Consider the following 15,062-nt stretch of genomic DNA (forward strand, 5'->3'; position numbering starts at 1 on the left):
GTTTTTTTAATGCTCAATAACATAAGAACATTGTCAAGTAATTACATACAAATACATTTCCATATAATAAACAAACAAAGAAAAAAAATATATACAAAAACAATTAAAAAACAAAGAGATATGACGAGAAGGCATATGATACACTACAATTGTTTTGATAACATGCATTAATATACAAGGAAAGCAAGGAAAGTACATGTATTTTCTTTAAATATTTCTTCATAAATCTTAGGGATTTTTTATTATTTATATAACGAAGAGATTTAAGAAGTGAGATTAATTCTGTGTCAAACTAAGGATATTCCAACCTCTCCTGCCTCTTCCTGTTGTGAACTTATGACACTCATTATGACTCCAGCAATGACTCCGCCCCCATTCCTTTTTTAGCACGGCTGCAGACGCACAGGCCACGCCCCTTTCTTATTTAGTCTACACAAAGACTCCGAAGCCCCGCCCTTTTGACCAAATAAGTCCAGGCTGTCCTTACACGGCGAACAATCGATGCGCGTCGCAGCCTTTTCCTTTCCTTATCCCGTTTATATAGTACGGCGACTTCCGCCCTTGCCGTTAAAGCAGTGCGATCATGGCGGAGCGCGTTCAGCAGCCCCCAGCTAAACGGCTCTGCTGCCGACCCGGGTATAGCACGACATGTAGACCGGGGCAGCGAGCCGGTGGAACCGTATGCGGAGGTTCGGGTTCTGGTCAAGGGGGATCCAGCAAAACCCAGAGCCCCGAATCGCTTTTGGACATTGCAGCGCGGAAAGTAGCGGAGAAGTGGCCGTTCCAACGGGTGGAGGAGCGTTTCGAGCGCATCCCGGAGCCCGTACAGCGGCGGATCGTGTACTGGTCTTTCCCGAGGAGCGAACGGGAGATCTGCATGTATTCCTCGTTCAACACGGGCGGAGAGGAGAGCGCGTCCAGCGGGGAGAGCGTTGACGAGACGCGGTTACCGTTCCGACGCGGCATCGCATTGCTGGAGAGCGGCTGTGTGGACAACGTATTACAAGTCGGTGAGTGTGTGGATGTAAACCCTCGCGGCTTGGAAAACATTTACATTTATTTATATTCCAGTCACCATCAACACGGTCGAGAGAAAACGTTCGATTGTCGTTTAAAAGAGGAACACGAGTCGGAATGAAAGGGACTATTGAATTTGCATCGAACAAAGGGAGGAATACAACGGGTTTAAATCTCCCGACAGGGTGCCTGGATGACGTTTCGTTTCCAACTTATCGATACATTTTTCGAACGTTCTAAATACAAAAGCGCTACAATGCATCCGCGCGAGATAAACAGCGCGGAAGTGGAGCTCGATGTCGCGCGACCCATTCAGCGTTTAAAACGCGTTGTTTTCGTTATTCTGTCGCATCTGTGTTGTGTGGTGTTCAACTTTAGTCGGTGTGGTGGCGTATTAATCGTGTGTTTTCACGTATGACGGTTGAAATGTCAAATCTTGCGAAGGTTGTCTGGTCTGTTTATTTTTCTGAAGTGAAAGCGTGGGGGGTGGTGGTGGGGGGAGGTATTATTGGCGTAGTAAGTCTACTTCTGGATGTAGAGCTGTCATGTCAACTAAAAAGCAGTACTGGGGTATAATAAGCGAATATTTTGTTTTATAGCAAAGCCTCTGTTTTCGCAGCGAAACACTATTGGTTTTTTATTTAGTGGGTGCGCATATCAAATAGCCGTCGGGCATCCCTATTGAAATTGGCACTTTGTTCCCATTTTCATGTTCGCTTGTGTCTTTTCAGCTTTCTGTCACTCTCCAAAAGGAAGGGAAACAAAAGCGGCTTTTTATTTTCTTTCACTGCTTGTTAAATGGAAAAGATTTGGGAAAGGGGTGGGAGGAATGGCGATTTAAAGACGCAGTGCCTCATTTTTTTTTTAAATGGCCCCTACGTTCCAGCTGACCCTTGTGACGTCAGCGTGCTTCTCGAAATTGTCAGAGTCGCTGCAAATGCGTTATTCAGCACTATATCTAATGATTCACCCCGGTTTTGTCGTATTGCAACTTTATCCAGCTTTGTTTTTAAAAGTCCCCGCAATTAGCCGTGGCTCTCCGCCCTTTGGAAACAATTCAAGATTTTAATCACATTAGTGCCTTTGCTTAATTTGAATTGTAATGCAATCAGCAAACATAATTTTCTGCATGACCATTCCCCCCCTCCTCCACGTCCGTAGCCTGCTGGAGGAGAGGCGCCTCAGCTGGGCTTTATGCCCTCACCCTTCAGCCAAAATGGGTTTCTGCTCTCTGGAACGCACACATACACACACACACACACACACACACACACAAGCCTGTGTGTCTTCCCTGCCCGGAGCCTCTTAAAAACGGACTGGCTGTCTCGGAAGATCAAGGGCTCTTGCCCTTTTTCCAACAGGCTACGTGGAGCTCTCTGCTTTTGATTCAGAGAGAAGCGATTTTTCCCTTTGTGTGCGCCTCATTCCGAGCTCCGGCGATGGGAAATGACAAGCCTGCGCGCACGGGGAGGGTTTCTTGGCTGATTGCATCCCAGTATGGAATGCTCTGCAAAAATAAAGCCAAGCAGCGATAAATAAAAGATGCAATCTTGCGACGCAGGCAGGGCTGGTGGTGGTGGTGGTGTGTGTGTATGTGTGTGTGTGCTTTCAGCAGACCCGGATTAGCCCCGATAGGTAGAGCTCACCGTGACGAACGAGCCGAGACCGAATTCAGGACAGGAATTTGTTTTGCTTTCTATCATGTGTAGGGGGAGGGGATGCAATAAAGCCATATTTCTCATAGACACGGCCGTGGCTTCCTCCTGTTGGCCATGTTACCCTAGATTTACATACCTCATCTTTTTTTGTGCACGTAGGGAATGTGAAGGATGAATCTGATCTTGTGGGAGAAGTGTGTTTGTTTTCATCAACAATTGATGTAGGAGCACACTGCGGGATTATTGCACGCTCCCTGTAGCGTGCGCTCCTCCGAACGGATCGCTGTGGAAACCAGCATGGCATTATAGCTCTGGGAACGAGGGTTGCAGTCACAAACGTCATATATTTATAAGCAGCGCTTATGCATCCCTTGCTGCGATCCTCATATTGATCACACCGAGCCTGAAAGGTCACCAGGTTCAAGTTCACCCCCCCCTTTTTTCCAGCCGTGTGTTATGTTTCCATCTGTCATGACTTTATTAGGCTTGCCGATCGGTTATTTAATGCTGATCCTATTAAGTGCCTTTTGGTTGCGATATGTTTGCCAATATGCTCAGCTGTTAAAGATCAATGGGAATTAACAGCAGATATGGTGGATGATGTGATAGTGCGCCGTTTGATGTGTAATAAAATAACAGAGGCGGCTGCAAAGGTCAGAGGTCAACATGGTATATGTCACCGCTTTCAGTTGCCGTAATAACTTGACGGTTAAATCTCAAAGAGACCGAGTGATGTCATTTTCCATTATTATAGTTTGAGTCAGGACGTTTTGCGGCTTGTTCTCGGAAATACTCAAGTTTTCTGAAATTCTAGCATTGATGTTAATGGCAGAACCAGAGCGAGTCCCTGAGGTGTATTGATCAGATCAAGAAGACGGTGTCATAGCGGCGTAATGATATAACGGGACAGAATAAACTGATTTGTTTATTGATCTCGCATCAGAGGAGACGCTGATTTCCATCAGCCTTATTAACCCAGAGAGTGTGTGTGTGTAAGAGAAGGAATAAAAAATGCACATGCTGTAATGTGTGTTCCAGCTCACTGAGCCAGTGGAAAGAAAAGCCTTATGCCTGCGTTAACATTTCTGTCATTCATACACAGAAGTGCAAAATTTAAGATGTACAACTTAAATCTTGCATGAGGCTGTTGGTTTTGTGGCCGTCAGAAATGCCATGTGTTTCTGAGAGAGAGGCATCTGGGCGTTTCAGGCTGTCGTCTGGCAGATTCGAGGTCAGTGTGTCTGTGTTATTATTGCTTTATGATGCTTCATAAGACTCGTGACGCGATGCCGCTTCTTCACCTTCCAATTTTGGAGGAAGACACCAAGATTTTTCTCACTTTGGTCCTGAAATAAATGATTGAATGTCAAAATATGTAAATGTACTGATGCGTGATGTAATTAGCATACTATTCCAGCAATATATAATACGTATGCATGTATACACATTATTTTATATGCATAGAATACTCTACTGTATCCCACAATGCAATGCAATGTGGTTGACTTGATACACCACTGAACCACACATTTTTTTTAATGAGACTTCCAAAAGTGAAGTCCTTTTTATTTCAAGTTGGATTAAAAATGCAGAATTAGTTTATTTCTAAGATGCTTTGCGCTACACATTTGAAAAGTGTGTGAAAAACCTGTTTTTTTTTTAATAGAATGCAGTATTTCATAATTAGCAAGCTCATATGATGTAAATAATTTCCCAGAAATTCTGCATTTCATATGTAATGCAAGTTTTCTCTTTAAATATTAGATAAGATATTTTGGTAACACTTTACAATAAGGTACTACCTTACTTAACATGAACTAAGAATGAACAATACTTCTACAGCATTTATTAATCTTAGTTAATATTAATTTCAACATTTACTAATGCATTATTAAAATCAAAGGTTGTATTTGTTAACATTAGTTAATGCACTGTGAACTAACATGAACAAACAATGAACAGCTGGATTTATATTAACTAACATTAACAAAGATTAACTAATACTGTAATAAATGTATTGATCATTGTTAGTTCATGTTAGTTAGTAACCTTATTGTAAAGTGTTACCGTTATTTTTTTATTTTAGTTAAGTTATAATTTTGCTTACACTTTACAATAAGGTTTCATTAGTTACCTACATTATTTAACATGAGAATTAACAATACTTCTACAGCATTTGTTAATGTTATATTCAACATTTACTAATACATTATTAAAATCAAAGGTTGTATTTGTTAACATTAGCTAATGCACTGTGAACTAACATGAACACACAACAAACTGCTGTATTTTTTATTAACTAAAGTCAACAAAGATCAAGTAATAAAAGTTTTGCTCATAGTTTCTTCATGTTAACAAATGAAGCCTTACTGTAAAGTGTCACCATTATTTGTACTTTAGCATTAAAGCACTGACTGGCATTGAACGCTCCGTGTCCCTGAGCAGCTTTGAGAAGTCAGATTGACAGTAAGTCTACAGATTTGCACCATGTATTGAAAGTTAGCGCTCCACCCACAATGCTCTTTGATGTAGTTTGTGGTGGAGGGCGTAAGCTGTGCTCTTCTGCTGCAGGGTCTGCTCTGTCAGACGCTAGTTTGCTTCACACAACTCATACTTCAGTTACTTCAGCTCAAGCTTGATCACTAGCATTACCAGTCACATAAACGCCCAGAGATTCACTCTTGTGGAATTCGGTCCGTTCCAGAGATTTGGAGAGCTACGTTGCGAAATATCACATCATAACGAACTGCATTTTGACTTCATCGTGAAGTTTAGCCTGAATGTTACATTCCAAACCACTGCGTTGCCCCAAAGCTCCTCGTTTCAGGAAAGGGAAAACCAGAAGCTTAGCTAGTCATCCTAACTTTTAACTCAAATGTTTCCATGCATGACACAGGGTGGTGCTTTGTGTTCGTCGAAGCAAAGATGGAGGATTCTGGTGTTGAGCTTCAGTGCTCATCCGTTTCTCATGAGTTCAATCGAAATGAGCGTTTAAGTGATGTTGGTCAGAATAAAGACTTGCTGGGCGTCCTCACATTTCTTTGTGAATGAAGATAGGAAGCTTTTATAGTATGCATTAGGTGTGTGTTTAATCGATGCCTTGTGTTTTAGTCATGCTTCCACAGGGAATGATGGTTTTGCCATAAAGCCCAGCTAAATTAGTGACAATAAGTTGAAATTCATACATAATCATGATCAATATCAGCGAGCTTCCAATTTGATTTGTAGAGTTTGTCATTATATATGCGCTTTATGAATTGGCAGTGGTTTGTTTGATCTTCACAGCCCTCAAAATGCCCTAAAACTGCTAAAAATATATATTTATTTTTGTTTTTAAGATGAATTCAGAGTGTTAAATTGCAGATACACATTATATTTTAATGCAATTGACTATTTTGATTATTAGAGGGGATGTCTAAAGCTATTTGAAGACACTGTTAAAGAGCTGGCCTTTTATAAATCTGATCTAGAGATATGAAGGATGCAATACTACTCTATAGTCATGATTAACATGAGATTGGCAGAAACTGTGTGTGTTATGTACTCTGTAATATAAGTAGATTTAACTATTTATTGAACTTTTATCACCATTTTATAGAAGAAAATAAATACTTGAGGGTTTGTGGCCGTGGTAAAATCACTGAAACTCGTCTCTCAAACATGAGGGAAATGAAGTGCGTACAGTAAGCAGTCGGCAGTCATTTTCTGTAGCGTTTGACCTTTTTCTGGAGGATTGTAGTGTTTCTGGGTATGTGCGCACTTCAGTCTGAGAGTCAAGTATCTGGAGAGGACAAGGAGTTCGACTTCCTCTCGACAGGGTCGCGGCACGACGACACACTGCCTTTACGTCATTATTGTTTCTCCTTGTGTTATGTTCAAGCCTGAAGTAAGACGTTTCCCAGTAGGCACTTGTGTATGCGTTTCAGACCGTGATTGACTGGAATGTGCTCCGCTTCCCAACATCTACATACTTGAGCGGCATCCAGTGCCCTGGACGGGTGGAGTTTGGTCACAAGGCCCTAAATGAATAACGCCACCATCTTAAATCACTTTCTAACGCCTAACATGCTCCAAACAGAAGTTCTTGAAGTGGGATTGGGGGGAAAAAAAGACTTGCATTGCAACTTTTGCTTGCAAACCTTTTTTTTGCTCTGTTTTTATGGAGATGCATTGGTGTTCTCTCTGTCAAAGTGTCAAGTCACCTTTATTTATATAGCGCTTTTTACAATACAGATTGTTTCAAAGCAGCTTTACAGAGATAACAGGAAAATAATGCAATAAAGTTTATTTCTAGAAGAAAATAGCATCACAGTCCAGCTTAAGTAAGTTCAGTGATGGTTCATTTTTGTTGTAAAAAAGTTGAGTTAATTTATATATACAGCCTCTGGAGAAAACCGTGATGTCATCGTCCAGCTCAGTTCAGCTCTCATATAATGGTGTCAATGCAGACAGATCAATAATATTGTTGAATATTAAATTAAATGTCCCTAACTAAGCAAGCCAAAGGCGAAAAAAGGCGACAGTGTCCAGGAACCAAAACGAAAAGAATGAGTCTCTGTTCAGAATGAGTGAACAGTGTATGATTATGATTCAGGCATTACAGGTCAGAATCAGATTGGATTGTAACATTCAGAATATAATAGTGTAGACTTTAGCATGCATGCATCCTTACATTCTACATATGTTGACTGGCTATTGCTTTATTCCCTTTGCATGCATTCGGCCAAGCCGTCGTCTTTGTTCTTCAGTTTAAGATCCATATGCGGCCCATCTGTGCATATGGTGTTGTCATATGAAGCGAATACCTTTTGAATCTCACTCTCCATTATCAGTGATCTTAGAGGTTATAATGCGTTCTGGCTCGTGCAGCACCAAAGCCCTCGTCTGTGAGCGTCATGAAGCTATCGGTGTTTGTAGACTGTGATTTTAGTATTTTTATTATTTGGGTTGTGTTCACAGTCTGAATGAAGACTCCTCGCCCTCATTCGCTCTCTCTCCCCATCATTGTTTCCCTTTATTGTCTGAATCAATACGTTCAGATGAAGATAATGGGTGATCATTCAAATGCATGGCAATAAACTATGCTTTTTGTGCAATGAAAGAAGCTGTTGATGTGTTCTTCAGTGCATTCATTGGGTGTTTATCAGCATTAAATTGAAATGCAAATGGAATTCAATGTTGTTGTTGCAGAATCAATTTTTCCTCTGGTGGTGGAGATTGTCGAGTTAGTATCGAGCTGAAGTAGAGAGTTCAAGCACACGAACCCAAGGCGGGGGTCAATGATTTCAAAAGGTTATTCTTTAGTTGTCTTTGAGAGAGGGGTTGCATGACTACTGAGTTCAAGTATTGAAAACAATACTTGAAGTACTTTTGGTTTGTTACCATTTAAAAAAAAATACATCTAGTTTGTGTCAACAAGTGTTTATTAACTGACAGCACAATGTTTGCAACAGTTACGTCACATTAAAATAACGCGTTTCATTCTGTATTTGACATTGACGTGCAACATTATAACCTAAACATCCACTTATTTTAAGTACTCTGCGACCGCTAAAAAAGTATGTTCTATATAGTATGAATGTGATCTGGACGTACTACATTCGCTGTGTTGTCATTTCACATTTAGTTTGCCATTCACAAATCCTGCTCTCCTGTGGCCTCATGGGATAGTATGTAAATATTATGCAATGGTAAACATGTCAGATATTTAATGCTTCAGTCACATGACATCAGATTGTGTGTTATTTAGCAAGTGACATCCGGTTCTTAAATGTGACTGCTGACTGATACTACTTTCGGTTCATTCGTCAATTGGGAAAATGGAAGGTCAAGTCGAGAGCATTGCATTGTGGGATATAGTGCCCAGTGCAGTGTGCTCTGCTCTGCTTGCTGTTTATTCTGCCAAAAATAGTAGTATGCTATCTGAGTATGCAAGCCATGCACAGGTCAAAAGGTTCGAATAATTCGACTTTTTAAATGTTTTAAAATCACTTATTCTCAGTTTTTGATGCTTAATATTTTTGTGGAAATCATGATATTTTTTTTCAGGATTGAAATTATCTTTTGTAACTTTTCTATCTTTTGATCAATTTTAATGCATGCTTGATGATTAAAAGTATTCATTTACTTTCTGTCTTTTTAAAAAATCTTTTGAATGGTAGTGTGTCACGGTTTACACACATTAAGCACATCAAAAACTGTTTTCAACATTGATAATAATCATAAATGTCTCTTGAGCAGCAAATCATATTGGATCATGTGACACTGAAGACTGGAGTAATGATGCTGAAAACAGCTTTGATCACAGGAATAAATTACATTTTAATATATATTCACATAGAAAACAGTTATTGTAAATTCACAATGTATTTTTGATCCGATAAATGCAGCCTTGCTGAGCATATTATTCTAATCATTCCGAACTTTTGACTGGTAGTGTACATGGGATATAATAGTGCAGAAGTAGTTAGAGTAGTATGTTATTCTGAAAACCGCACACACTTCCCCTTTAAGAGATTTTCTGTACTAACCTTCAGCTTGCACTTGGGCAAGGAGCATGGGAAGTCTAAATATTATTAGCTCATTCTCTGGTTTGTTTCACAGGGAGGCGTTTGATGGAGGAGTGAGCGTCTTTAATTGCTTTAAGGGCCGCAGCTGTATGGGTTTTTTTGTTAGTTAATATTTAGTTAATCTCTAGACTCCAGACCTGCGGGAGAGTTTTCCAGCACCTCTTCATCCATCTTGCGCTGATCTGTATTCCTCCAGCACCATTAACCTTCAGCGAGGGTGAGGACGAGGGGGGCGAGGAGTTGAGTTTGTGGGGGCAGGGATGCCGAGGACTCTCTCTCTGCTCTGTTTGTTTTCCATTACACTGCTTTACGCCCGCTTCGTTCTCCTGGCCTGCGTTTGAGGACATCAGGGCTCACCGCAGGTCCATACGGCACCAGGCCCGATAAAAAGGCTCAGTATTCCCGCGCTCGCGGCATTGGACCCGAATACAGGGAATTACCTCAAAAGCCAGATTGCCTGTCCTGTCCCTAATCCAGGCTACAGCGAGACCCTGGCAGCGAGTCTGGGTTTTTACGGATACCCCGAAGCGCGCTGACGCACAAACCGGGCGAGTCTCGCAGGGAGACCGGCCTTAAACGTAACGCAACCATATGTTGATGGACGGCGAGCGGGTTATTTGTCCCGAACCCTCGCTGCACCGCGAGTCCATCGTTTCCAAGACCCAATCGGTCTTCATTATCTAGGCCGCAGCTGAGACCTGGAAACGGCGTGGTGATGAATGAGACCTTTAAGCTCACATTAATAGCTAACTATTGCTCATAAGGAGCTTTAGATTGGCGCTCGCTGCTTGATTGGTGCGCCACTCTCCGCTAATGTCTTTGTGTGTCTTTGAAGAGGCTCGGTGAAAGCGCTTCAAGTACTTTGGTATGCTAAAGCAACCATTTTTACTTTTTTGGGTTCTCAATGGCTGTTTGGAGGCCTCTGTGTGAAGTGCAGCATGGCTTTGACATGTAAAGTCCATCGAGGGACACAAAAACATTGCAAATTTAAGACCCTAAAACTGCTCCGGCCCATCTTGTAATCACTATTTCACCACAAAAATGTTTTGTCATCATTTATTCGTCCTCAAGCTCCAATAATGACAAACAAGCACCATTAAAGTATCTCTTGAAGGATTCCTCTCAGTTGACCATGTCATTTTGTGCAGATGTAAGTTGTAATATTACGCTTATGTCCTGTATATATTAACTGATTTAATCGCATATCTATTGGATTCATTTGGGGGAGTTACCGGGTCTTCAGGTTACCGGGTCAGTCCTCATTATTGACCATGATTGCATTACTTGAGTTTTCTTCTTCCAAAAACATTATTATTTCGCTGTTATTTTGTTCCTGTCTGTTTTCGTCAACACAAGGATTTTTGCACTTACTACTGTTATTTAGAGCGGCATGATTAATCGTTAAAAGATCGCAATCTCGATTCAAACACCCTCAAATCTCATTCCTAAATGACAATGATTCGCTTGTCTATTATTCTTTGACAAGTATGATCACACATTAAGATCTGTGTTTTGATCCAGAGAGAGCCGTTATCATGTATAGGTATGAAACTGCTTTTCAACCACACTTTATCATTATTTCTGTGTGACAAATATTCCAATTATCATAGAAGAACTGGCATAAAAGTTTATAGTTCGGATTTAAACACTGATGTCCACGGTAAAGATCAAAATGGAGCAAATCACCTTTTGAAAGTAACCTGACGCTTTAAATAAGGATTGTGTAAATTACCTCGTTACACCAGTAGGTGGCGACAAGTGACTGTTAATAATGTGTACGTCATTGAATCAATCAAGAGATTCGTTCAAAAACTCTGAATCATTTAGTAATGAAACAAGTGAAGTATTTTTGAGTGAGTCATTGAATCATTCACCCAATTTAAAAAAAATAAAAAAATAATTCAGATTAATTGCAATTGCTGCAATTAATATTTTGTCAGAACCTGTAGTAAATTACATGTTTAGTTGTCTATTCAGAATTGCGTGTGAATCATGATCTCTATTTGAAACGCACAAAAAAATCGTGATTCTCAATTATTGAGAATTATTATTATTATAAGTTATTATTGTACTTGTATGGTGCTTTTTTTAGTCTTTTGATTGTTGAATGAAAAAAAATCTACCGTGACCTTCAGCTTAAGCTCTCCTTTAGTGTTTCATAATGGAAAGAAATGAATACGGGTTTTGAGGGCGAGTAAATAATCGCATGCTTTCGATTTTTGTCTGAACGCTCCCTTTAAAGAGGCCCGCTGCGAGTGTGTCGAGGAGGAGCTCGATGCGGTACGTTTGATGATGACGAGGGGCTGTTATTTCCCTTTTCTCTTGTTTTTCTTCTCTTTGTCTAAGCGTGGTTAACCTGACCACGGAGCAGAGCTAGCAGCTGTGCTCCTGACGATCAGTTTCAAAAGCAAACCCGGGTCACCACTTATCCACCATTTCCTGCTGCAGCTCCCCCTTCTGGGACCCATGTGCTGGATAGACTTACACACACACACACACACACACCTCCTCCTTCCGTCTGCTCGCCGGCTTTAATGAGCTATGAAGAACAGGACGCTGAGATTTTAACCTTCCCAGGGCCGGTCCCGTTCAAACGCCCCGGCTTTAGGTAAACAAAACAAAAGCAGGCTCCTCCGAGGGGCCGCACATGCTCACACAGGCCCCGTGTGAATCGTGTTGTTGATCCAACGCCTCGCCCATCATGGTCTCACCCTTCAGCCGCCCCGGCGAGAAGTGAGTACCAGTCAGTGTAAGAACCAGAAGATCCTGAAGTCAAACAGGTGACGCGTGAGGTCGGTGACGCTCCACACGAGATTTGCTCTTTGGTTAAAAGTGTGTGTTGGGAGTCCTTGAACGTGAATCACAATTGCGCCTGCCTACTTCCTTAATGCATGTTTATAGTTTTGTGAATGATTCATCAGTTATTCACAAAAATTTGCTTGTGCTTTTCAGTATTCATCTATCTTTAAAGGAATAGTTCACTTCTGTCATCGTTTACTCGCCCTCAAGTGGTTTCAAACCTGTATGAATTTCTGCTGAACACAAAAGAAGGTATTTTAAAGAATATGAGTAACCAAACCGTTCCAGTGCCCCAACATTGACTTCCTTAGTATTGTCTACTTTATAAGTCAATGGGGTTCATCAACTGTTCGGTTTCCGACATTCTTCACAATATCTTCTTTGTGTTCAGCAGAAGACCGAACACCTTGAGGGTGAGTAAATGATTCAGTTTTAAGTGAACTATTCCTTTAAGCCTGACGTGATGATGATTCTCTATAGCAGAAGGTGCTGTTTTATTGTTTTCGTGTGTGTGTGTGTGTGTGTGTGTGGTGGCATGTTTTCCCATCAGGTTTTGAAATGAGGCTGCCAGACGAGGGAAATGGAAACGCTGCGGCACTGCGGAGGCTCGATTTGCTTTCCGAGCCAGAGTATGCAAACTATTGACAGGCCTTTATCATTTTTATTTAGTGGAGCGCGGGAGGCGGGAGTGTGTGTCAATTCGCTGGCAGAGCCTAAAACCGATCGAGATTTATGGGTGCGTAAGCAAGACGAATGGATGGGCCTGACTTCTTCCAGAATATGCCATAAATGACATATTTAGCACTGTGAGAATTGGGCGGCGTCCATTAATTCAGCGTGGATATTGACAATGCCGTGAACACCGTTGGAAAGAGGCTAGTTGTGAACTGTAATGATGATTGTAATTCCGTCCGCAAGCCGTGCGAAAAGGCATAACGCTACAAAACGGAATTGGATTCAGAAATGGGGTGCGGCGTGATAAATCATCCGTGTTAAACCAAAAGGGTTAGCAGTCTGTAAATTACACACGGAGAAAGAAAACAAAGGGTTGGGAGCATTTGGAAATGCATTTGTTTTTTACGTGAGTTCACCAGTTTGTAATCTGACTTACTCCTACATGATGGAATTGTGCAAAATTGCTTGTAAAAGACACCGTGATCCTTTTGTTTAGTTTGCAGCCTCTTGCCTAACCAGAACGATTAGTCTTTGTGTTTGGGATGAAAGGTTGAAGCCATCGGCACATTAAGTTGACGTTAAGTGAATGAGTTGTTCGAGTCGCGCCGTAAGATAAGCGAATAAGTCATTCTTTGTGTTTGACTCAGTTACAAGCCTGCTTTTGTGCCTCATAAGAGTTCATAGCACCCCCATAAAAGCAGCCAGTGAGTCAGTAACTGTTCAAACGTGGTTTGGAGTGGCTCATATCCTCTAAACGAGTTTTTCTGGATAAGGAATCATTTAACACCAGGCCAGAGGTCTTTAAGAACTCCCCAGTAAGCATTTTTTGTTCTCAGAAACACAACTAATATGTTTAACGTTTAGGAAAATTGGTCTGCGGTCGTGCGACAGGCGGCCACACTGGCATGGCAGACTTTTGCAGTAAGTCTGCTGGAACTTTGACACGCTTTTAAAAAAGTTCTTGAGCACAGCTGTGCCGAACCTGATTGTCCACACACACACACACACACACACACACTTGGCTGCCAGCAGGCGTGGGTGGCATTTGCATTCCTAAGGTTTTGGCATGTTTGTCTCTTGACAAGGTTAAAGTTTTAAATGGGTATTGTCACATTGCTCTGCATCTGTGGAGAAGAAAAACAGAAACACTCAAGCACACATAATTAAACTTGGAGATTTGTTGCATCCAGCTTTGAATAGCAAGGTCTATTTTTCTCTAAAGCATTGGGTCCCTGTTTTTATTTCATTTTATGCTGCATTCACGTCATGCCTTGTTGTGATGTTCAAAAAAACTCATTATTTTCCTCATATTCTCCATTGTTGCGGCTCCTCTCTTCCCAGTCTGTCAGTAACGCTCTGTTTACTTCCTGTCTCTATGAAGCCCCTCCTTCTGAAAAGCACACTGTGCTCTGATTGGTCGGCTGGAGCAGTGTGTTGTGATTTACCAAGACACATTTTTTGTGTCTTTTAGTCAATGTCTGTTAGCTTTGAGACTAATCTACATGCAAGTGTGTACTCCTAAATAACATTTTAAAATGTCTATTATAACAGTTTTGGTCTTTGTTTCAGGAGATCTTGGACTCATTTTTGTCCAATCCTAGAACGAAAACATTGGAAACACTGGAAAAATATAATCCAAAAGTCCTTAAACCAAGATGCATTTATTTGAAGCAACACTGCATTAGATATTAAGACTTGATTTTAGATACAGTCTCTTTCATATGTATTTGAGTGTATTTTTTCTTCCTGCTCTTTTCACACTTGTTTTTAACTTGTTTATACTTAAAAACAGTGTAAAGAATATACTCATATTAAACAGGAAATCTATGAAAACAAGTCTTAATATCTTATGCAGTGTTGCTTTAATTAAATGTGTTGTGTTTAAGGGTTTTTGGATATTTTTAAAGTCTTATTAATATCTTATGCAGTGTTGCTTTTATTAAATCTGTTGTGTTATAAGGGTTTTTGGATATTGTTAATGTCTGAATATTATGCAGTGTTGCTTTTTCAAGTTTTGTTTTGAGGATTTTTGAATAATTAGCTGGAAAATAAGACAAAAATACTAAAATACGGACATTGTTTTGCAGTTTAGCAAATCACCAATGATGGCTGTGATGTAAACATGGTAAATATGACTGTACTTTAACACTGGCTATGACAGCATGGCTTATCAAAGAGTTACTGCCATATTGGTTGATTATAATTTTGTTGAATAGTGAGTATTTTTTCACCAGTCTAAGGCCTTGTCCACACTAATACATTTTCGTTTGAAAACGCATCTTTTTCTCTCCGTTTTGGCCTTCCGTCCACATTGAGATGGCGTTTTTATTAATGAAAAAGAAGC

General features: G+C 40.7%; 1 protein-coding gene across 1 annotated transcript in view; it reads left to right on the forward strand.

The window, feature by feature from the left end:
• The first annotated feature begins 460 nt into the window (after window positions 1-460).
• The window catches only part of LOC308683904 (zinc finger SWIM domain-containing protein 6), a 92,792-nt gene continuing 78,190 nt past the window's right edge, over window positions 461-15,062 (forward strand). The window contains exon 1 of the mRNA XM_081354764.1: window positions 461-1,010. Within this exon, the coding sequence (XP_081210890.1) occupies window positions 584-1,010 (427 nt within the window). The 5' untranslated portion in view covers window positions 461-583. The remainder of the gene's footprint in view (window positions 1,011-15,062) is intronic.

This window comes from Scardinius erythrophthalmus (assembly GCF_964197995.2).
Source record: "Scardinius erythrophthalmus genome assembly, chromosome: 23".
NCBI lineage: Eukaryota > Metazoa > Chordata > Actinopteri > Cypriniformes > Leuciscidae > Scardinius > Scardinius erythrophthalmus.